The sequence below is a fragment of the Colius striatus genome, chromosome 1 (genome assembly GCF_028858725.1).
Source record: "Colius striatus isolate bColStr4 chromosome 1, bColStr4.1.hap1, whole genome shotgun sequence".
Classification (NCBI taxonomy): domain Eukaryota; kingdom Metazoa; phylum Chordata; class Aves; order Coliiformes; family Coliidae; genus Colius; species Colius striatus.
In genome coordinates, this window is record NC_084759.1 from 90129985 (window position 1) to 90154708 (window position 24724).

General features: G+C 40.5%; 1 protein-coding gene across 3 annotated transcripts in view; it reads right to left on the reverse strand.

The window, feature by feature from the left end:
* Positions 1-895: 895 nt before the first annotated feature.
* AGPAT3 (1-acylglycerol-3-phosphate O-acyltransferase 3) overlaps positions 896-24724 on the reverse strand; it is an 88513-nt gene continuing 64684 nt past the window's right edge. For all 3 annotated transcript variants that reach the window (XM_062000609.1, XM_062000599.1, XM_062000589.1), the window contains 8 exons: positions 15817-16043; positions 10828-10997; positions 10470-10631; positions 7685-7838; positions 7125-7227; positions 4646-4721; positions 1864-2062; positions 896-1219 (listed from right to left, as the gene is read on the reverse strand). In XM_062000609.1, coding sequence (XP_061856593.1) covers positions 1131-1219; positions 1864-2062; positions 4646-4721; positions 7125-7227; positions 7685-7838; positions 10470-10631; positions 10828-10997; positions 15817-15994 — 1131 coding nt within the window. In that variant the 5' untranslated portion in view covers positions 15995-16043 and the 3' untranslated portion in view covers positions 896-1130. The remainder of the gene's footprint in view (positions 1220-1863; positions 2063-4645; positions 4722-7124; positions 7228-7684; positions 7839-10469; positions 10632-10827; positions 10998-15816; positions 16044-24724) is intronic.

Consider the following 24724-nt stretch of genomic DNA (forward strand, 5'->3'; position numbering starts at 1 on the left):
GAACCCACGTTAAAACTCTCATTCAAAGTTCAAGAGATGCCAGTATTCAAAATCCAATTGCTACAGACTTCTCCTCCTCACTTTTTTGTAAAAAGAAGACATTTTTGAAAACTGTTGTGCTGATTTCTGCTGCCGCCTCCCAGTTTGCTGAGAGCGGTTGGCTGAGCTGGACTTTGGTGATGAGAGATGTGAACCGAAACAAAAGGAGAAAACATCAGGACAATTGAATAAATCTCCTTCTTTGCACAACTCCAAATCCCACGGTCACCATTAATTCAGAAGACAACACAAGCCCAAACAGATTCAAGGTTATCGTTCACGTACGATGTGAAACAGGGCAAACAACACTCAAGACTGAAGTAGTATTTGCAAATTAAACAGCCTTGAGCAGTTGGCAGGAGACATGATGAGAATTTTGTACTGTTTTAATACTAGTGGATCTGTCCTATGCTACATGTCGATCAGTTACACACTGCTTTCAAACTCCACTATCCATTTTCTAGAAAATATTCTCTTAAAAACACAAGTTTTGAAGACATTGCCTGAAAATAAAAGGTATCAGAGTAACATACAAATAGGATTTCATCTGTAGCCATGACAACACAGCCTTTCCAAAATGACTCAAACCCAATGAACATCTATCAAATAATTTAAGAAGGGTTAGTTTTCTCCTGGCTCATTGATAAAAACAAGCTGGAAATCAATAAATGTTATGTTGGCTTTAGCAAGAGGAAACATTCAGTGGCTCCTGTTGTAAAAGTGAGTGTAGTGCTCTTGACAGAAACCAGTGTATTCAGTTGTCTGAAGATGCACATGGCCATGGCCAATGCCTTTTCTCCCCCCACCCCCAAATCCCCCAACAAAGCAAGAAAAATTAGTTTCTTCTTCCACTCCCCCCTAGATTTTTTCCCCACAGTTTGACTACAGTAATCCTTAAACAGGCAGAAAGTTGATGCGTTCTCTTCAGTTGATGCCTCCAACTTCTTCATTCTTGGCTCAAGTTTTATTCATTAATATTAGTCATCAGTTATTAAGAAAAAGATAGTTTCTAAGTGTTTGTTGTTGTTGTTTTTTAATGAAGTTAATTGGATACCATAGTCTGGTTATATGTGCTGAACTGCAGCTGTCAGTTATTCCTTTTTCTTGAATTCTTGGTTGCCATAGCTGGAGCCTTTTTCTATTTCAGTTACTCCTATCAGTCTACGAACTCCAAAGGAAGCTTTAAAACAGAACAGAGAAATAGAAGGCATATTAAAACCAGTTCCAGGACTTAGGAAGTTACACAAGTAGAACCTAAATGAGTTAACCTGATCCAGAAGACAGTAGTGACAATAGACCAACAGTGCGCTGTAAGAGGCTGCACATGGATCCCAGGTCAGATGTCACTAAAAGAGGACAATCCAAACTGAAAAATATTACTGTTTTTCTTCAATGTTGATTAACAGGATAGGTAATATCAACACTGAAGCACAACCTGCTCTGTGACCCCTGGAGTTTCTTTTGTTAAGGTTTTTTGTTTGGGGACAATTGGGGGTTTTGTGGTTTGTTTTGCTTTGGTTTTCTTTTTTAAATTCACATACAACATGTGAAGTACAACTATTTTCTCCTTCAGACACCATACTAATGGGCTGCAAGACTCACTTGCTATCAATTGCTACAGATATTGCCTAAGACAAGAAGGCAAGCCTGCCTGGATTAAAGCTTTTGAAATAATAAGGATACTATAAGATATGAAGACTATAGAGTGAGCACTGAGTACTTGTCTGCAAGCCTCACTCATGAATTAATACACAGAAGTTGTTGGAGGCAACAGATCCTTGTTACATGTCACTCTGGGCTTAGCATCTCCTCTGCTTTCATTACCTGCTCCAACAAGTCCCAGGAATGCAAGGATAAGGAGAGGTGATCCACTTGCAAAAACTCCAAAGCCAAACGTGAAGAGAGGAGAGAGGAGCACTGTGGCCCAAAAAAGAAAGTTTAGGAGAGTCCACGGTCTCCTAGGAGGTTTAAACTGCTGGCCAGGAAATACACCTTCCTGGTTATACATTTCTTGCAAAGCATCCTGGAAGAAAAAGAAGACAGAAGAAAATATGTTCATAGTGTTTGCACCAAGCAATCCAAGCCAACTCCAGGACTACATCAATTGACAGTATCTGTGGCAAATGCCCATCAGGAGCACATAATGTCCATTTCCATCTGCTGTCATTTATTTAGCCATTTCTGCCGTATTAGCCCTTTGAAGAGAGTCTTGGCCACCATCAGAAACCGAAACAGTATCAGTCTCTCCTCTACTGAATACCAAGTGCTACCAGATACCTTCATCTCTTCTCCTAATTGTGTAGGAATTTAGGTAGCATCAGTCCAGAGACCAACTCAGACATGACTGGTCTCTTTGCTGGATGCTTTTTCTTCCTGTTTTTACTTCCAGAAATATCAACATGATTTAGCAAAGCACAGAAGAAAAATGCTGTATATACAGCCAGAATGGAAAGGCAAAGCACAAACTAACCAGCAGTGACGGCACTGTGCTAGCCACAACCCCAAGGCTTCAGTTGAGAAGTTGCATCCTGAGTTGAGCCTGCAGACACACAATCCTGAAACACACCACTTAAGGAAGCAGAAAGTTGAGAGTCCTCCCTTGGTTTGTAAGAATGTTCTGTAGGGTTTTCAAGCCATTACCAAGGATGTCTCAAGTTTGGCTATTTCTTACTTTCCCCACTTAAGCTGTTTTTCTTCTAGCTTCCTTTTTGAAGAGTCTAAGAGGCTCAAGGTGTTCCTTGCCAGTACCACAGCTTTTTGAGGACATACTCTCTGTGCAGGAAGAGCACTTTAAGGATTCCAGTTACAACGTTTTGCTATCATTGTAAGAAATATACCCACAATCGTAAGTAATATCTCCCCAGCAAATCCTCACACTGAAGTTGAATGGAGGTACAGCCAACACCAGTAAGGAACACCAAGCCCTCCTTCTGCAAGCCAAGCAGAACACTCTGCCCAAGCAAAGGCACCAACTGCAGCTAAAGCACCTGTGCCTAGCTATACATTCATGGTTTAGCAAAGCAGGAGCAGAGAAAGGTCACTCCTGTAACATACATCTTAACGTCTACTCCTCCAGTCAGGCAATATCAGAAGGAATTCTTGCATCAGAGAGCGTTCTCACAAGAGAATTACACAATGGCATGTCCCTGATAGCAAATTCAAGGTAATTTTATGATTAAAAAAACTCTCTAATCCCATATTACAGTAACTGATTCACGAGCTAGTTGGATACACAGAATCGCAGGATGGTAGGGGTTGGAAGGACACCAAACTGGGAGGACTGGCTGATTCCCCAGAAGACTGTGCTGCCATTCAGCAGGATCTCGACCAGCTTGAGAGTTGAGAAGAGAGGAACCCCATGAGGTTTAACAAGGACAAGTGCAGAGTCCTGCACCTGGGGAGGAACAACCCCATGCACCAGTACAGGCTGGGGATTGACCTGCTGGAGAGCAGCTTTGCAGAGAGAGACCTGGGAGTCCTGGTTGACAACAAACTAACCATGAGCCAGCAGGGTGCCCCCATGGCCAAGAAGACCAATGCCATCCTGGGATGCATCAAGATGACTGTGGCCAGCAGGTCAAGAGAGGTTCCTTCCTCTCTACTCTGCTCTGGTGAGGCCATTGCCTGCTAATAGGAGGTGAGGGGAGAAAATGATGACAGCTACCACTGTTTATAAGGTAACTTCTTTCCCCTTAACTGAATTAGAGTTTAGGTATTCAAACAAATTAGGTTAAAACAAACAAAATGAAATTCAAAACAATTTGCTGCCTACCTACAGACTAACAGTAAGCTTGGAAATACTGCAGCACAGGTCATTACAGTAGAAGAAATTGCAAGACAGTTAAAAGTTTCTGTGTTCTCTGTTCTCCCACAAAGACAAGCAACACAAAAATCAAGATACTAATTTCAAGTTCAAGAATCCACCAATTAGGGCTGGGCAACCTTAGAGTTTCCTCCTCTTCCCCAAGAACTGTGAAATCTGTGGCCAAGATATTAACCACCTGAAGTCACGAAATAGACAAGACACAATGAAAACCTTTCAGCTGTCTGAAAGCATGTTGGCCATGTGCTACATCAGTCCCTGGCAGCAGATCCTAGGGACTGTCTGTACCATGTCACATGCCACTGCTGAGGTATTACCAAGAAGCAGAAGGAAAGGCACAGAAGAAGAAACATGAAAGCAAAGAACAACTACAACTAAGAGATGGGACTGGATGCCCCTGACAGGTAGTCATCACTCTTCTTGAGTGTCTGAAGACACCTACAGGGAAAATAGAGCTTATAGAAATGCATGACAGAGATCCAAGAGCTGAGGAATACAGAGATGGTGGATTGCTATTAGTCTTTTGCAACCCAGGCGTATCTTTGAATCCCATTGTGCTTCCCAGCAATTCGAGACCTACTGACTAGCCAGCTTTTTGTGGTAAAGAGTCTCTTCCTTACTCCAGCAGTTTGAGGAATGGCTGCCTAATTATACATAATATTTCCATCTCTTCTCTCCATCCATTTTCTCTTTCTATCTAGTGGACGAGTGCACTACTCAGTGCCTTAATGTGCTATCCCCGTGAAAGTCCCAAAAGAGAGAAAAGAAAGTAAGGATGTTTACCTTTTCCTGATAAAGCTTATGAAGCCAGTTGGCAGCTTCCTTTTCATCTTGAGGGATATCTTCCAGAGGAAATCTCCTAGTTTAGGAAAGAGATTAAAAAAGGAAAAAAAAAATTAAGGGAAAATCCAGGTATTTGACTTTAGACCTCTACTAAGGAAGATCTTCCATTCAGTGAAGGGCATAAGCTACAAGTAATACTGCCACTGATGGCAGTGGTCTTAAAAGCTGAGAAGAACTGGGTCTAACACAGTGATCGCAGATGCAACTTATTTGTTGCTGTTCAACAGGAGAATATGTTTCTGCAGTATGAACTAAAGCCTTTGAGTCTGCAGCAGCAAAGATATTCTAACACATTTCTAATAATTACTGTCTCCCATAAACGAATTGAACATCAGGTTTTACAGATTTACTTACATGAGCTCTGATAGGAGGAGCTGCTCAATTAATATAAATAATGCTCAATAAAAGCTCAGTAAAGAGACATTTGCTGAAAGCTCTCTGATGAAGTTGTGGCTGTACCGCTGTCACACCACTAGAGGGTACTCACAGTAGTAACATTTGGTAATTTAGCTGACTATTTTCTCTGGAGCCAGTCAGGTGAAAGACTGGATTCTCTGCAGAGAGGTAAACTGCTTACCTCTACACAGGTAACTGCACACATATATACCAAGAACAAGAGCTTACATGCTTGCTCTCTCTGAGCTAAGCTAAATCTGCTTGCACATTAAAGACACATTCAATTTTCAGCAAAAAGGCTGTACAAATAGTTTCCTTATTCTCATAGCTTCCTCTCCAAAATAGAGGAAAAGATTCAAGTATAGAAAACCATCTTGAGAATGTTGATTTAGTCCACAAACACATTTTAAATCAAAATTATCTGAACACAGCAACCAGTTTCTTTAATGGGATACTGTTAGTAATTTCATCTGACATCACTCTCAACAGAATTTTATGAGCCCAAATCTCCTCTAATGACTATCGAAAACTACATTTCTCTCCCTTTCTCTCACTAACTCACCAATAAATAAAACTAACTTGCATCTCTATTAGCAAGCTGTAGGATACGTAACTGAATGCAGTCGCTCTTCGGTGTATAGTTATACAGATGTACATCCATCTGTACCCCATATCTAGCTATGCATGCTATACACATCTGCCATCAGTATGGAATTACAGGTGGCAGCCCCCTGACTGTTTTGCCAGCTGGCAGGCTGTCTGCTCCCTTTCCTCATCAGGAACATGTCTGGCAAGTGTAAGCAGACAAAATGAAGACCCTTACAAGTGAGTGACCGCATTTCCTCCCCATCAACTCCACAGCCTTCTTTACAACTGAGAGGCTAAAACGTTGTGAAAACTGCAGTATCTGAGAACAGAACTGCAACACGTGTCCTTCCCTTCCCCATTAGGGCTCTGCCTCCCCAGGATAGCACTTTTTCCACAAAACTGTTACCACTATACCTAAACACAATGAGTAGGGAATTAGTGTGATTCCACCATTAGGAGGCTCTGGCAAGACACACCTGCTTTCAGTAGAGGGACAATGCAGGGAGCCAGTCCTGGGCACCTGCAATGCTCAGACACAAGGCAAGAGGGAAAAGGCATGGAGGAAGTAGCAAAGCTTTTTTTTTTTTTTTGGTTGGTTGGTTGGTTGGTTGGTTTTTTAAAAAAAACCAAACATGAACCTCATCACCAGAACGTAGCACTGTTTTCCAAAGTGTAGGTGAAGCCCCCAGAGAAGCAGAAATGAACTATCAAAAGAACTATGGAAAGAACAACTAGGATGTTCGTCAGGTTCAAACACAAAAGAAAAAATAAGAAATTCAACAGGAAAGGGTTGGTAGTTTTTTATGATCACAAGGAAGCCTTTAAAGTAGAAGGCAACAAGAAAAAAGCAAGAAAGTGAAAGCCTTACGTGTGTGTGCTTGCATGCTGCAGAGAGTTAGGTGTTAGCAGTTACTCTTTCAGGCAGAAGTGTAATGAGGAATGTCCCACCTCATTCATAAGATCTCTGAATTTCAGCATTATTTAACTTCTGATCTGATAATCAAACCATGTGAGAGGAGTAGAAAAACTGATACAATAAGGAGCTTTATTGACTACAAAAGACTACTGAAGCTGGACAGGCTATTTATTCTACACAGGTGCTTCCAGGGACAGGGAAAGAGGCAGAGTATTTTCTGTCACCAGCAGAGAAGAGACAGAGGCAAACAGGTGTCAGCCTGTTCAGGGAAACTCTGGAACACATCTAGGCTTAAAATGTCTGTCCAATGCTCTCTGACTTGCTGGGTGACATCACGGAATCTTGCATGAAAGTGAAATGAAGCAGAGGGGAAACAGGGAGGTCTTTGTGACCTGCAGAGAAACTTGAAGGACATGAAAAAGAGGACTACAGCAAAGGGCATTTCCCTGCAAAATCTGAATAGACTTTGACATGCCAAAGCATGCATCTTAGGGCTCACCTCCATTATTATATGCTCACCTTACACACATATCTGCTTCATATTTCTTTCCATAAAGAATTCCTAATAGAGACGGGTTCTTGTTTCCTCTGAAATTTAGTGTTACATCATACACTGCTGAAACTGTTGCAAAAAAGAAAACATGGCTGTTATAGCAGCAATTCTAGCAACCATGTTGCTGGCATCCCGGCATCAGGCAGCAACAGGGCCTTGTGCAAGCCTTGCATTAATCATGTCAGGTAGCAGTGTCCTTCACTACTCTGTGTTTACAAGTTGTATTTATCTGTATCAGCCACCTGACATCCTCATCTACACAGCATATGTGTTATCCAAACACAAGCCACTTGATGAACTAAGCAATAACAACACACATGAAAGCTTTATTGTTTTTTAAGACTGGTATCTAAGAGTTATGTGGCAATGTACAAATTAAGGGTTGGCAGTGCCAAATGCTTATCACTGCCAACCCACTGATTGTAAGGGATATAATGAACAACAGAGTATGCTACACTGTGCTACACGGAGTATATGAAACACCACATTGCGATTAATGCAAGAACAAATAGCAGCTTGCCCATACCTGTTCCCCTGAGACACTGGACAGCAGTGGTGAAACCTTTGGTTCTGGGCAACAGGTGGTATTTCAGTTTAGGCAGTCCCTTGGATTCCGCGACCTCCATACTGATGCGATGCTTGGTCTCTGTAAAACGAGTTCCTTCACAGTACAGGAGAAACTAGTACAAGGAGAGAACAAGGCAAAAACAAGGACATATTGGCATTAGAAGAAACCAAGAAGAATACTGGAAATTTGTGTAAGATAAACATACATCCATGCATGTGCACACACTTCAATGGTCTCATTTATCATCAAGTATTAGGCATAAGCACCATCTCACAACTCATTTACAATCATATTTAACAATACTGGTACCAAATTTAAGGTGACAAAAAGTCTAAATAATTATACCTGAAACATTTACTTAAAAAAAGAAAAATCTCTGAAGGCTCTGGCTGGCTGATGATGGATTAATCTACAAATCAGAAAAAGCAATCAAGTTTCAGTACACAATCACTTTAGGAAAAGACATATTAATCATGAGCTACCTCGTTTAAACTTTGTACTGCAGAACCAGAATTACTCATCTGAAGACAGACTTATTTGTCTGAAAGCTCTTCTGATTTTTTTTTTCTTGCATTTGTATTAGTTGTGTTCATAAAAAACGGTGACCTTCCCTAAAACCTTTAGCCTGCTCATCTTTGTAAGGCACCAATCCGACTGTGGCATCCTGACTAACTACTAAAGATTTAAATCCTCCCATATTGACTTGAAGCAGGACAAAACACTGATCTGACTTTTTCTCTTGCCTCTCCTCTAGCTGTGAGAGAGATCAGAAACAATGCAAAGCCAAAAACAGACAAACAAAGCCATTTTGACAGCTCCAATAAACTTCTGTTGATCCTTGGCCATTCTGAAAGGTGGATATCATTCCTGTTGTGCCAGCAATGGAAGCACTGCTGCACTTGAATGCACAAACCTCCGCATCCCAGGCAAGCAATGGAGGGGGAGAAGGGCAGGCTGCTATTACTCCCTCACAGCAGTATCATGCAAGGCTGTCACGTTGCAATTCGAAAGAATGACTCATTGACTGCATTGTTATACATTTGCTATTTTGTCAGTACCGTGGTTGCTTGACCTTTTTCTCAGTAATACATCCACATACTGTACACCACAAAAGGTAAGTTAAATGAACGTTAAAACCACAAAGCCAGAGGTGCCAGAGCACAGTGAGAGAACAGGAACTGGTCCTGCAATCTTTGTTTGGCCCTTGAGGGCACGTTTGTCGTGAAAACCTGACCGACGGGCCTCCACCATCAACTTGCGAGGACAGCACACGGTGCAGAGTCTTAACGCTGCAATCTCGACCCCAGTCTGCAACACAAGCTCTTTCCTCTAGACCAAATTCTCACCCTTTTCTAGTGAAGGGCTCAGGGATCCTTCCAGACCAGGCATGTGAGTGAGGTACAGACTGAGCTGTGGCGCAGGGGCAAAGGAGACCTCACAGAGGAAGGCTGTGCAGACAGCCCTAATGGTGGCATTTAGAAAGCACAAAAATCAGGAAATTGATTTACTCAAGTCAATTTTCATCAGGATTTAAATTACCAAGTAGGAAGTCTTCATTTAAATAATCAATCCTAACTCCATTTTGCATTTATATTCTCTAGTAGTTTTCCCCAGGGACCAGTCCTTGGTTCTCAATGGCAGAATCATTAAAACGTATAAATTTCCAACTACAGCACAGCCTTGAGATTTTATTAATTGGTAGGATTTTTTCTTTCCCTCCCCTCCCAACACTAATCAGGAAGATATATTAAATGTAGTTAATATCCATATATTCAAGCAATTAAGTAGATTAAAATACATTCTCCAAAGGCTTATATTTTACATCTTTCTAACAACAGATCACTAATGACATCCTAGTTCAGGCTCACTATTTCACTATTCTTTTTAACAAGCTGCACTGGATACACTGAAAAAACAAAAATCACTTAAAATAAACAAAAAACCTCTTAAAATGTGTTATGAGCCAAATAACTGCACATTACATGCACTGCTATAAAAGCAAGTCAGTAGATTTATCAAAGCATTTGCATTCAAAGCTAAAAGAAGGTTAATAGGTTGATTATACCATTGTGTTGCTGCAGTAAAATGTAACAACATTGCACATAATGAAACTCGGATGTTTTACCCTTGACTTCAAATACTGTAAAAATAAAAATGAAAAGCATAACTGCATAAGCAGACCAAAGCTTGCCATATGTTCTCATAAAGACTTTTTAGGAAACCTGTAACTTCACAAATCAATGAACATACTAACAAGAACTTCCTATCAAAATCCATGGTCTGTGTATCCCACTCCTTAAATTCCCTCACTTCTCTAGAAAAGACTTGTTTATGTAAATTTTCAGCCTACCTCAGAAAATATGACTTAAGGTTATACAGACTTAGCAGTCAAATATTTCCTGGTTTTGTTTTTTTTTTTTTTTAAAAGGTAAAAATAAGTTCAGGCAACATGAACAAGCACTACACAAGCCCAATTTAGAAATTATCTTCAAGTTGCTAACCATCTATGCAAGCAGCTGAACTGTTTCCTTAATTATTTGCCTTACCAACAGGCAAACAGAACAACACTTTACCAGCATATCCCAAAAAGCCTCCTGAAACAGAGCACAGATTTTCCTTGATAACATTTGAAGAAAGTAATGGGCAGACCTCCTGTCAGATAAAGCTACACAGTACCACATGAGTACCTTTGTCACCATTTCACTTTTAGCAGTTGATACTAGAGGAGGAACTCAACACTTACCCACATATATTCAGGATAATCAGACAAACGTTTTAATCCTTCAATAACCGTATCCCTGTCTTCTTCCCATTTCCTTTTGCAGAAAACAATCTCAAGGAAGTACCATGTCCAGCCAATTAGGGGCACATACAGTAGCTCTCTCTTAGCAAGAACTTTGGAGCTCTTGGAGAAAACACAAAAACAATAATCCAAAAATGTCCTTTGCTGATTCATAAAGTGAGATCAAACAAAAGAAATTTAAGATGATGAAATGCTGATGGAGTTGTATCTGGAAACTCAAATGCAAAGAAATGGTATGGGCATGGGCTTTAAACAGACATATTGTCCAGATGGAGGGAAAACTCATGGCCTCACGTACCCCCAGCACTCCAAAGCGCTCTGTCATAGTCCAGCCACACAAGAAGTCGATTTCAAAGTTGTGATTTAAGATGATAATGACATGTTCTTTCCCAAAAGTGTTCACTGTGGCCTCGTCTGAGAACAAGGTGCACTCTGTGCCTGACCACCATTCCAGCAGCATTACCAATTCTAACATGATGAAGATGGAGAGAGAAGTTAGAGGTGCCACTTATAGAAAGCATTTATCATTTCATTTCCACCTCTGTTCAGTGTTTAGTCTCTTCTTACTCCCAACAACACTTTTAGTCCAACCCAGTAGAGATTAAATGAGAGCTTGGGTGGATATAGACCAAATCACATCACCTTCAGCAGCATTTAAAGCACTAGGTATATATATCATGGATAATTTAGCAAGTTTTCAACCGTGACAAGTTTGGGCATAATATTATGAATGTGAAAGTTCATGACCACTGATTAAAAAAAAAAAAACCCAAACTTTGAGCCTGAGAACAAGCAGCTGAGATATTGATTTTTCCACTAAATGAGTATAGTTTCTCCCAGGTGGAACAAAAATTATGTACAGATGCAGCCTAATGCTTTTACTCAACATGAAACAAGCTCTATATAGGTAAACAGACCAGTAAAGGGCAGTGCCATAGATCTTCTGCAATAGATTTTAATTAGAACACAAGACTCTAATCATTCTGTATCATAGTCATCGAGTCAGAAGCACCAGAGAATCAAGCTGTTTTATTAAAATACCTAGACAAAGACAGGAATGGTAAATTGTTTCTTTCCTTTAATGCAAAAGAAGAGATGGCTCTTTGCCCTCTGTCTTGTCCAACTTGGTAATATCACAGAATCACATACATTCTTAAGGGTTGGAAGGGACCTCAAACGATCATCTAGTCCAACTCTCCTGCCAGAGCAGGACCTCCTAGAGTAGGTCACACAAGAACTTGTCCAGGTGGGTTTTGAATGTCTCCAGAGAACGTGACTCCACAGCCCATCTGGGCAGCCCATTCCAGTGCTCCCTCATCCTCACAGTGAAGAAATTCTTCCTTGTGTTTCTTTGGAACCTCTCATGTTCCAGCTTGTACCCATTGCCCCTTGTCCTATCACTGGACATCACTGAGAACAGCCTGGCTCCATCCTGCTGACACCCACTCTTTACATATTTCTAAACAATAATGAGGTTACCCCTCTTCCTCTTCTCCAAGCTTAAGAGCCTCAGCTCCCTCAGTCTTTCATCATAAGGGAGATGCTCCACTCCCTTAATCATCTTTGTGGCCCTTATATCCCAGCATCTCCCTTATTCTACACCAAACATTTCCTTCGTTATCCACCATTCTTATTTTCTGCCTTCCTTTTTTCACATTAAAAAACCCCTTCCACTTAAATTTAGCATGCACTGAATGTAGTTGCTATGGGTAGCCTATTTCTCTCATTTCAGTACAAGGAGGCAGATGGAAAGCATTATTGTATCATGGGACAACCATAAAAAGTATGAGAATAGTTCATTCTCTCACTAGGACGATTTGTTTCAGTGCAAACTGTATTTTCTCTTTGAAATGAGATATGGATGTAATCAAAATTTGGTTGCATAAATACTGCCATTAAAAAGTCTACCTGTTCCCACATTACTATGACAAACTTGCAGGGTCAAAACTGGAAGGTGTCCCTCTAGTTCTCTACATCAGGTCCTGCCACGTGGCATTTCAACTCTCCATTGGGAGGCCCTGGTTTTGTGAAATGGAGCAGAGCCTTCCTACACAAGGGCTTCTGATCAGTCAGATCCCAGCAGTGCAATCTATCCGTACCACTACATAAGAGTGGGCCCAATTTTGCACACCTGAGAGAAGGCCAACACAGGATTTAGGTGAACAATAGGGAACACCAATCCAGGCTCCCTGAAGACACATAGCTTCCCTAGCATTAGTTTTTTCACTTGTATTCTCCATGTGATCACTTACCCATCAGGTTATTCCCCTGGTATCACTTTCAAGAGTCACTCATTTGGAGGCATGACAAAGTTAATGTAACTTGCTGATCAAGAGAGTGTACCCCATGTCAATTGGAAATACAGTAGAGGACAGACAGACAAGGAGCTTATACCAAGCAGAGGTTTCTATCATTGCTTTCCAGCTTTATCTCCTTTGAGGCTGATATGATCAATTACTTTTCTTGCTCCGCTTATCCTTGCTCAGTAATGGGAAAGAGTGTCTTCAACTGAGAGCTATGGTCTTCCAAGCAGCAGTACCAACATAGTGTGGCATTCTCAGTGATTCTTCTCTTTCATTGCTGTTTATGAACTAAGGAGGAACATCTCCAGAACCTGCTATGGTTCCTGCACTTTCTTATCAAAACCAGAATAAAATGGTTATAAATATAATGGTTATAAAATAAAAAAATCATTAAAAGAAACCCTATACAGAGGCAGGTGTGGATGACTTTCTGCAGAGCATTTCTTGTATCAGTCACTCTTTTAGAGTGGAGGAAGCTTTACTGAGAGATTTGCTAGAGTTCACATTAAGAGAGAAGAGTTGTTGAGCCAGGAAATTAATAGGAGGAAACAGCTTGTCCTTTAGGAGCGTACTGATAAATGATGCAATTGTAACTGGGAGAGGGCTCATTTTTTTCCTTTTTGTGTGTGCTACAGCTATTTCGTGTGGCACAGCTCCTGATACTGTTTCTGAGGGAAGGGATGGTAACACTGATGCTGCCTGGGATATTTCCTGTAGAAGACAAGCAACATCATGCTACAAACAACTCCTTCCTCCTGTGGCTATGGTTCCTGCATGTCCAAGTAGGTGGGTTTACAGCCTCACAAGCCACTCAGGACCAAAGCAAACAAGAGGCACAGCACGTCTCTCATTTTTCACCACTAATGTTTGAGAGATTATTTTTGCAAGTGGCCTAAACCAAACATGCTCTGCTCTCCAAAGGCACGAGTCATCTGAAAGGAGCTGATGTAAGACAGCTTGAAGCAGACTACCCGCCATGAATTACATGTGCTGCAAAGGGCTTATGTTGACGCCAGAGCCTGACAGATGTTTTCTCTCCAAACATCTGCCACAAACACTGGATGGAGTCTCCTTCCTTTTCCTTCTCAAATACATAAAAAGTACAGCTTCAGAAGAGATACAGGAAGGATACAGCCTGGTTTTCAGTGGGCTATAATACATAGCCAGATACACAATCACTAGTTATCTGCTACCCCTGCACACCAATACTTTGCCAGATGGCCAGAGGAGCTTCTGTTACTGACAGCTCTGACAAACACCCTCAGCCTAAAACTAAACACCTTAGAGTAAGTGAGCAAAACACAGTATCCAGAGCCGAAGACCAACCTACAGGTTTGCTGCTAAAAGGCTTCTACATAATGAAATACACTTCATTATGAACGGCTACGTTTGAACAGCTGCATTTACACAGCTTACTTAATTCACTATAAATCACAATTGATGTGCATAGTCTGTCAGCTCTTCCATTACAGGCCATCAGCACTCTGCAATCTCATAGAAGATTTACATTAATTTTCATAGTTTAATCTCTCAATTATTTAATTTAAAATAGTCTACCCATGAGGGGTTATCCTAGGTACAACCCAATTATCTACTCAGCTCTTCCAAACTTTAATAGTGTAGGTTATTTCCAGATAAGAATATAAGAAAACACCATTTAAAATGTGATTTTTTTTCATGCACAATACTAATTTGTAGAAATCAAGGTTCCAAATCTACAAGCCTTACAAGCACAAGCAGCTCATATCCTAAGAAAAGGCAGATTCTTAGTGCAACAATAGTTTTCAGGATGAAATCAGATTCTAGATTATTAAAACCATAGTAATAATTTCTTACAGGCAAATTAAAAGAAATTCTATATACCCCCACTCTTCTCCAACCAAGACAATTTTGAATTTTCCACCTACAAGTTTTTCTACTACAATACCTTTTCTCTTGACAGCTTTCCTGCCACTCTCTATCTAATTTCCTTTCTCCTGTGCTTCTCAGACATTCTCAATAGTTATGACAAGAAGCACAGGAAGGACAAGGGCAATGAGCTTAAAAAGAAACCGAACTAGATACCTGGGAGACTTTTTGTTGGTAGTACTTCACATTGATGATTTAAGAAATGTGGGTGTCTGTCAGTGGACTGTTCAACTCTAATTCAAGTACTCATTTAGGTGACTCATTTACCCAAAGTGGGAGTTGTATGCTGAGCTGAGCACTAAGGTAAGTGGCCATGCATACCGGGAGGGAATGGAGAATGGAAATGAATTAGATGATTCACTGCTGAAACAGGGGGTGACTTTTGGACTAAAGAACCTTCTAAACACTGATTTCAGAAATCTAATCCCTTTTTAAGTTGTATGAGGAGAGAAAAAAAAGTTTTGCAAAAGTCTGAAAAAGAAGAGTAAAGCACTTGTAGTCATTATAGAGCCTTCCCACAGGCAGAAGAAGAAAAGAGCGACAAATTGCTTGCAAGAGGAGACAGTGGCATCACAGACAGACACTGCAGGGTGTAAGAAGACTCTGAAATTGTCAGAGTTCAGCTATAAAGTATCTAGTGTGGACGCATCTAAGACAGACATTTCTCTCTGCAGACCACATATTCGACTTGCGTCAGTATCACAGGTATGCTCAATACCTGAAGCAGTCTCTGGGAATTCCTCCTTGCCCGTTACTTCGCATAGGCTCTGACATTGGATGAAGATGGTATTGAGACAGAATCAGCAATTACTATCAGTCAAGACAGAGCTGGGGTTGAGGAAGAGGCTGTTGAATAACAGAGTGGTAACATGTACCAGTCCCTTTTGTTTTATATGTCTTCCCAATATTTCAGAAAAGATGTCTGCTTTGAATTGCTCTGAAAGAGTCTGTATCTCACTTAGCTCTTCTCTCTCATGGTTGTGTGCATATACATGTGTATATATATTTTTCTTTATTCAACAAAAAGAGAAGCAAAGAACATTCCCAACCCACATATCCCCTTCAAGCATACTCACGGCTCCAAAGTGAATAGGCAAGGCGACAGTTCACCCGGCGATAAAACTGCTTGTTTATGGGCCACAGGACTAGTGTGCATAGTTGAATGAAGTTAATGATCAGTCCACTCACAACAAAGACGAACCCAATGAGGAGGTGAACTATGAACTGGGTCTTCAGAAAGGCAATGAAGCCCATGATAACCACTCAGAAGCGTGTGCAAGGGCCGTCACTCAGAATAATTGTCCTGAAAGAGAAGAAGAGAATCAAACGGAGACTGGACTTACAAGCTCTGAAGAATGGCAAAGCAAGAGTCCTGAAACAGTCCATGCAACTTTGGCAGCTGCAACCCAACCCAATAAATGCTCTGCAATCCAAGCCTGCCCTGTTCAGGTCACAGAATCATAGAATGGTAGGGGTTGGAAGGGATCTTTAGAGATCATCTAGTCCTGCAGAAGCAGGTCCCCCTAGATCAGGTCACATAGATCTTCACACAATAAACTGTTGATGGGGCAAAATCACTTCCAAAAATAGAAAGGAATCGTTATTTACAGTTTACAGCCAGATTATTGTTTGCTAAAGATCAATCTCACACTTCTTTTCAAACGAAGATCATATAACTGGGCTTAATGCTGGAACACAAACCTCTGCACTCACAGTGAAGCAGTTAAGCTCTGAAAAGTAAAGAAGCTACACAGTGACAGCTGTATCTTCGGCCTCATCCCCCTGCACCCAGTAAGTGGCACACTGAGCCTCTGGAGCTGTGTAAATGAATCAATGACTTCTTGGCCTGCCTTCAAAGCCACTGCTCTGCACGCACTTCTCCCCAACAGGCACTAAGCAAAGGCTGCTGGGGTCTGCAGAGACTTTGTTATATGTTTGCTTTGACTAGAATAGGACAGCAGTCTATCTGGGGAGCAGACTCTGCATCCAGCAGTGAATTTCAGGATGAAATGACCAGGGCTAGTCATAGAGCTGTCAGTCCAGCAAACACTAAGGCATGGAAATGGAAGTTAGGTATTACTACATTCGAAACTCACACTGGAACAAGTTTAATAACTTCTCACTTTGTCAAGCCACAGTTCCGTGATCAAATATACCAGTCAGTGTGGTGAAAAAATGTAAAAGAATAGAAAAAACCTTAGGATATATCACAGTTCAAACTTGATCTGGAAAATGCTCTGGCACAGAATCTTGATTTCACTGAATAAGCCAGAGCCCTTAACTCTGAGTGTGTGCCATATTTATACCAGGTGTAGAAAGACAGGCTGTTACTTGGAACAGCAGAAAGTCATAGCAACTTAGACAGATAAGTCTGATCCATTACCAACCCTGCCAGGACAAAGTTAACCCAATAAAATGTATTTGCCAAGCCACTTGATTGAGTTTATTTCAAACCCTACATTATCTTGCACTGGCCTTTTTGACCTGTTGGGTACTAGAAGCCCTACAATTAGGACAATCAGGCTGTCAAACCACAGCTTCAATGTCTTACCCCCAAAATAAAAGCATGACCCTGATTTTCTGCCATAGGCAAAGCTTGCAGACAGTATTTATGTACAGCTTTTACAAGTGTTGCAAATGACCAGACCAACCAGTAGATGGTAACAAATACTTTTAACAAGTCAAGCATGTGAAAGCAACACACAAATTCCCAATGCCCAAAGACAAAAGTACTTGTCAGCAGTGAGGAACCAAGCCGTTTTCATTTGCTTGCAGTATGGTGCTGTTTATAAAATCCAACAGCAATTTTACTTGTAAAAGTTTGTTTTCTACTGCCTCTTTTACAAATCAGGTATTGCCTTTCAAAGCCCAGTGTCTACCTTTTGCCCAATTAAGATCTATTTGCATCATTATTAATCTACCCAATTCAGAAGCACATTACAGAAGAAAAAATAGTCTGTTGCAACAGAGCCACTATTTGTGGCTGCCATAGAAACCAAAGCAAAGCAAGTTGAATAAGCAAACACTGAAGCTTATGACGAACAGTTTAAATCCTTCCAATGTTTTCCTGTAAGAATGGAAGAAACAATTATTCCACTAATGCATTACTTTAGGAACAGCTGTTGGAAAGCAGAGACTTGTGTTTAAAAAGAAACCTCCACTCCCCTCCCTGAAAGGCTGCAGGGTACAGTTGTCTCATACAGGCAAAACATCACAACAGCATTCACACATACTGTATGGGATGTAGCCACAGTAGTTGGTGCTTAACTCCCTAACATAAGCAACGGGCTCATTTATCTTTTCCACTGGCACATTCTATTAAGTGACGCCAAACGTTAAACATCACATTCTTCAATTCCAAGATCATTCTCTTCATCTCTCTCAAAAAGCAGTTCAAATGAACCAGAAAAGAATAATTCTTTCCCACTGCGCACCTCCCTCCTCCATTTTTTGAGCCCCTACTTGCCTTCTGTATAGCCACGTGCAAGCAGCTTTGCTGATAACCACATCTATCAAAGTCATTAGATCAGTACTTAAAGCCTGTTAATGCACAGCTTGGCCCCTTCTGGACAAGGGCCCAAAGTGCATACAAAGGGAATGAGGTTAAAATAGAACTGTAAAATATTATCCTCAAATAAAATGCTTTTTCTCCAGTTCCCCAGCCTCTTTGCTTTGACCAAAGTCTAGAGCACTCAGGTATTTGTCCCTTACATTAGTCCTCTCTGGCACCTTTTGAGGACAGTGTCCAATTGCTCCACTAAGCATACGTGGTTTAACTTGCACTTCTTAAAATGGACAGAGGTCAAATGAAAAATGGGTTAGTCTTGTTGTCTGATCCTTCCAGTTTCAATGTTGGATACAAAACCTCCCAGTGTCTCTTTTGCCAATCCCTCACTTAACCGTACTTGACTGTTAAGATAATTATAAGCTAATCTTAACCCAGGAATTCTTTACTTTTCTGCATTCCTGACCATGCAGGACAGCCTAGTAATTCAGGGACAGGATAACAGGCAAAGGGTGATCAGCAGCTCTTTTGTTGAATCCTGGGGTCAGGCTCAGGAGAGGATGTGATAATCTGTATTTGCTGGAACAAGAAGTAGTGACATTTCTGCGTCTGATGCATCTATTAATCTCAGCTAAGTGAAATGTCTAGAAGTAAACATCTGCTCTAGTTTAAGACATCATGTCTTGTCAATATTCATTTTTTTGTGTTTAAACTATATCACATGGGTATTCAAAGACTGGCTGGTAAAATCTTTTTTTTTTCTCCCTTCTTTTTCTAAACCACCTCGTAACTTCACAGCATTAATCTTTCACCACAAAACCTCCCTCTTCCTCCTCTGCAGCCTCACTGAGAACTCCGGGCAACTTTGGTACTGTCCCTGCTTTCACATCCTTGACAAGCGCCTGCTTTTCAGAGCCATGATACAGGACAGGCACACTTCCACTTCCTTTTAGTGCCTTATCTTGCAAGGTCATTTGACTTCATGGAAGTCAGAGACTGTTCCCGATAGTATTGACCTTCATTTTCTCCGATGAGATCATTCTTAAATGCTTTGCATCCTTCTGGGCTCCCTCCTTGTTTCTATATTACTCAAGTAAAGGGTCAGGAGGCAGATATCCTACAGATTGCTTGGGTACAGAGTTGAGGCGCCACATTCACATGGATTCTCTGGTATCTAAAAGACACTATGTGCCCCTCTGTAGAAGAAGTAATACCATCTTTTTTCCTTTACCCAGCTTTCTACATTCATGAAAGTCCCAATGATTAAACTGCTTTGAGACTTTGACCTCTCCATTAAATATAGCTGAAACGTGCCACCAAGTTCAAAAACCATTAGAAGGGAGAATGACAGAGACAGCTTGAATGCATCAACCTCATTTCATTAAGAAATCAGGTGGAAAAAACAGCTGTACAACATGCACTAAGCACATCAAAGCCATTTGATGAGACATAGTTATTTATGAACTCAAAATTTAAAATTAAGCCATTAATCCTTATGTAATATAGTATTTACAGTTTGAACTCCAGGTCTTAATTAATTTATTGCTTTCATGCGTGTACAATTCCTCTGAAGTTCACAAAGTTTACATGAATATGAGCATGAAATTAGAAATTGGTCCAATGATTCTAATATTCCAACCCAGTGAGAATTAACGTGTTTGACAAGAAAAACTGTGGCAGCCACTACTCACATATCTAGTATTTTGCCTTCAATTTTTAAAATTCAAGCTGAGAACTATCTGTTCCATGAGCTGCTTCATATGCATGAGGACAGGCACAAACAGCAGCAGCCAGAAGAATGACAGAACGTTAAGGATTGGAAGGGACCTCGAAATATCTCAGTATACTTTCTACTCTTCAGAGTTCTGTCGTGACCTGACTCAGGCTAATACTTCTCTTTGAAAAACAGCTATGAAAATCACTAGCATAAGGTCTTTTCCTTTACCTCCCCTTATGAGATCAGAAAACCAAAGAATACTGACCAGCTATCCAACAGTTGAGTCAGAGATATGAAAAAAAGCTTTGAATTTGCCACTGCCTATACCTGTTTGGAATAAAAGTGCAGGTCCCAGGCTGGTTATTCTAGCATCTTTCAGAAGTACTACATTGTCACAGGACCAGCAGAATATCTTCCTGGGCATTTCTGGGACATATCACACAAAAATATGTTTATCATCCTAGGAGTTACATTCAGTGTTTAGAAGGAAACACTGTTACCTCTAAGAAGTACTTTTTCCTTGCAGAGTAATACTTCTCCAGATAAAAGACAAAAGTGCCATGGCTATCCAGATTTTAAAATTGTAATAATATACTTATAGCAAATATCCCTGACATAGGAAAATAGTCAAGAATTAGGTAAGTAATTGCTGGTGTTCCACTTCCTACAGGGCACCACATTTCTTTCTGGGAACAGGAATTTGGAAGCCTGACCTATGAAACGCAGATGCAATACAAAACCAATGGACAGACTCAGGGCAGGGCTTTGCCCCAGACTTAAAAAAAACAACCTGCGACTCCTGTCCACTCTGCCATGGCACCACTACTAACAGTCTGCATTCAGGCCTGATTTATTTTGGAAGTGTAGTTTTAGAAGTACCACTGGTAACCACAGCTGTCTGAGTAGGCTAGAAAACATAGCTTACTGTAGTGACTCAGTATAACTAATAAGCAAAAGAAATGAAAACAGGTATAACAAGTTTTGCTATTCATCTAGCTGTAAAAATAATCAACTATTCAATCACATCCCACACAACATTACAAATTGTCTACCACCAACATAGCCTTTTAAACCTAAGTGTGATAGCAAGATTATCTTAGTTTCTGAGAGACTATAGGTCTAATATCCCTGCACATCCCTCGGTGAAATGCAAGGCTGATTCAGAGTTCATTAAAAATCCTGCTTGTCCTGAACTTCTAAAATGGAAACATGTGGAAGAAGACCTTAAGTCAAACTTAGGTCACAGAGATGCTAATCTGTTTCTCAGTCATAAGAACTAGAGAAATTATCTCAAAGAAGAAAAATGCTACTGAGTTACCATCATGAAATTAGATGAGAACTTATTCCTTGAAATTTTGTCACTTTTAACTTTGAAACAGCACCGCAGCCAGTTTCCAGGAACAGTCAAGAGTAAAAGATGATCACCATTATCTAAGTTTATCATCATTATCTGTGTGAAATACACTTATTATTTTACTCTTTATCTAAACCCCACTAAATTACAGAAGCTTCCACTAGTGTCAATAGGTTTGGGCTCAGTATATCCATAGACTAATCTCAAAAATTGTTATTTCCATCAAACAGAAAGTCTTTTGCTTGACTTACCATCCTAATGAAACACAAGGTTTAAAAAATAAATCCACAACAAAAAACAAGCAACACCCCCCAAATAAGCCACCTTCCCTGCCCTCCCCTCCCCAAACCTGTACATTCACTGTCATTTAATAGGCATACAGAATAAGAGGTCCCAAAGAAGTTATTTCATTTTCTTCTGCCATAGGTAAACTATTGGCATTAACTCCAGGCACAACATGATGGTCAGAATAACGACAATCATGTGGGGAGCATACATCCTCAACAGAAACACTAGTCCCTGTTCACGCCTCCTCCACTTTAAAAATCTTAAATTCTATTATTAAAAGACTATAAGTTTGTCAGTTAAACTTTAAGAGAGAGTAGGTTATGAAATAAAATGCAAAAGTGAATAGTCTCTGCATACCAGTGAGCCCCATTGAGGAGTGAGCACAGAAAGTCATTCCTTCACACCAAAAATGCTGTGTTAGGGCACTGCCCCATGGTGAGGAGGCCTTTATAGTGTTCAGAGCACCTCCTGGCACAGCAACACCCTCCTGCCCTACAGAGAACATCCACAAAAGATCCACACCCTACCAGGGCTCCAGCCCCAGCACTCCTTCCTGCTTCTAAAATGTGAGGCAAAAGATAATAAATTAAGATGACTTGTTGTTAAGCTACTATTTTGTAGACAGAAGACCACGTATATATACACTAAGCAAAGAAACACATTCAAAACACTCAGTGGAAGCAGAAAGGGATAAACAGCTCTTGATACTACATATCAGGACACTTGAGAGGCAGTTTTCCCTCTTCTCCACCCAAAATGAAGTGTTAATGACATGATGAAATCTCCTTGCCAGCTGTGGAGAGTAACTGTGCTTATGATGCCTGTGACAGATTCGAAATTGTATTTTTCTAACTTGCTGCTACAGTATTACAGCTGAAAATACAAGAAACATTAAAATGGCTATTTTCCAAATTAAATTTCAAGCTTTTTTTTTTTAATATGCCAAGTATGATTAAAAGGAAGAGAGCAAGTGAGCATAAATTTAATTTCTCCTCAGCATACACACTCTGTTAACTCAGCCTCAGATCAGATAATCAAAATGAATCCTGACTTGCTTAGAAATCTGCTGGCTGCAAGGCAACCAACATGAGGAAGCAGAACCGCTTAAGAAACTTTTCTTACTGCAAGCATCTCTTTATCAACGAAGAAAACAATGGTAGTTTTATAAGGACTTTCTGCTCACAACAGGGAAACTAGAGAGGTTCTGTTGCAAGTTCACTGGGTAAAACGAGCCCAGACAACTTCAGTGTCACAGACGAATATTGCTAAATGAGGCTGACATCATCTTTTCCACAGAACAGCCTCACTGTACTTGCAAGACATGATAGGATTCTGTGTTGAGCCTTCCACTGAAGGAATCCCACTGTTTCAAAACTGGGCTGTGCAGCATGTATGCAATTTCAGGAAGATAAACCTTGCCTGATGATTTAGTAAACTTAGGACAGTTTCTATTACACTATGACAATTAAAACTGCCTGTAGGTGTTTGCTCCCTGTTTCTTTTTAACATACCTGCACACCATTTGCCATCGTTCAGTCTGCAGTCTGGTACTTTCACTTCAGCACAGAAAACAGATAAAGTTATTTTTTCCTAGAGCTATAACTACAAAACCTTAACTGCATATTAGATTTAGGTAGATAATAATTTGCAAGTTCTGCAAGTTTGCCTGATTTCTCACAGATACAGATGGGTTTTGTGGGTATATGCATACTTAGAGAAACTCAGGAAAACCTTTGTAGAACTCAGCCTTAATGAATCTTGTCCTAAACTTGAATACTACTAATTTCAAATATTTATCCAACTGAAAAAAATTGAGATTAAGTTTTTTTCTTTGACTTGCTCGTGAAGCAGACAAAAAAAACCCACAACCAGAAACTGATATTGTTCTACATGGCATATGATTAGCATTTTGAAAACCAAAGGCAGGTAAACACACATTATTCTTGGTTTCATCTTTAATGGAAGAAGGATAATTCAACAGCTAGAGGCAAAAAATAAGAGCTTTTCAATTCTGGTCTCCAGGTCCAAAAAGAAATTGCACTTGAATAAGTCTTACTGCAGCAGAGCTAAGCTAGTCTGCAAGTTAACATCAGCTTCTCCATTAAAGAGTGCTCAGTAACCCAATAGTGCAGGAGAGGTCCCATACCTTTCCCCGGTGCTGACTGCTCTTCCTGAGGGCTATATAGGGCTGGCTGTTTGACTTCTTTGCAGCACTATAGAAGGCAACCTCCCAAGCACTATCTCCATAATGCAGCCACAGAGGCAGACACAGGCTATCAGCCAGGGGCAAGAGGGAGCTGTGTTCCCAGCAGCCTGTTGGCATGGCAAGATGGAACAAACTCCCTGGCTATTACATGGAGGGAAAGAAGATAAGTAAGACTATAACTTAAAAAAAAAAAAAAAGGATAGAAAGAGGGGAAAACACCAGCCCAGAGCAAAACATTTTATGCTGAAGTGCATAAGTTAGAAAACTGCTGTATTCTGTATATTTTAAGCAATAAATAGGAACAATTATCCTGTTTTGCAAATTTCTCCTGCCTCCAGACAGACAATTAAACGTAGCTGAGTCAGAAATGACTGTCAAACACCTTCTATCAGTCTTGTTCCTTTCTCGTGAGATCTTTTAAACCCTCACCCTGCTCTTCCTGTTTGTCTGGGGGCTTCTATTCACCCCCTTTTGCCACTTTAGATAAAAGTAGGAGAAAGGTAGTGTGCTAATACTTGTTGGCTTCCCAGTTCCCTATTCCGTCCCTCATGTTATACTCTATTTTTTTGTTACACACCTCATCAACTTCCCAGGCCTGTGCAAGATTCCCACTGTGTGTCACAGTGGATTTATGGCATTCAACTATTGCAACACAGCATTACAGGCATTGTCTGCCCATCTGGTATTCAATTTGTACATCAACCCCAAATCCTGAAAAATGCTGCCAAGTTTCCTGCTTGCACAGGTTTTGAGACCAAAATCAGCCTAGAAGTTCTTAGACAACTCAGTGCACTCCAACATGTCTAATAGGTCCACTCCAGTTCTCAAAAGGAAGGCCAAATGTTTTCTGTCCTTTTAACTGCTCTCTGCAATTTCACTCTGAGTGCAACAGTGGGGTGTCCTGATCAATTTAA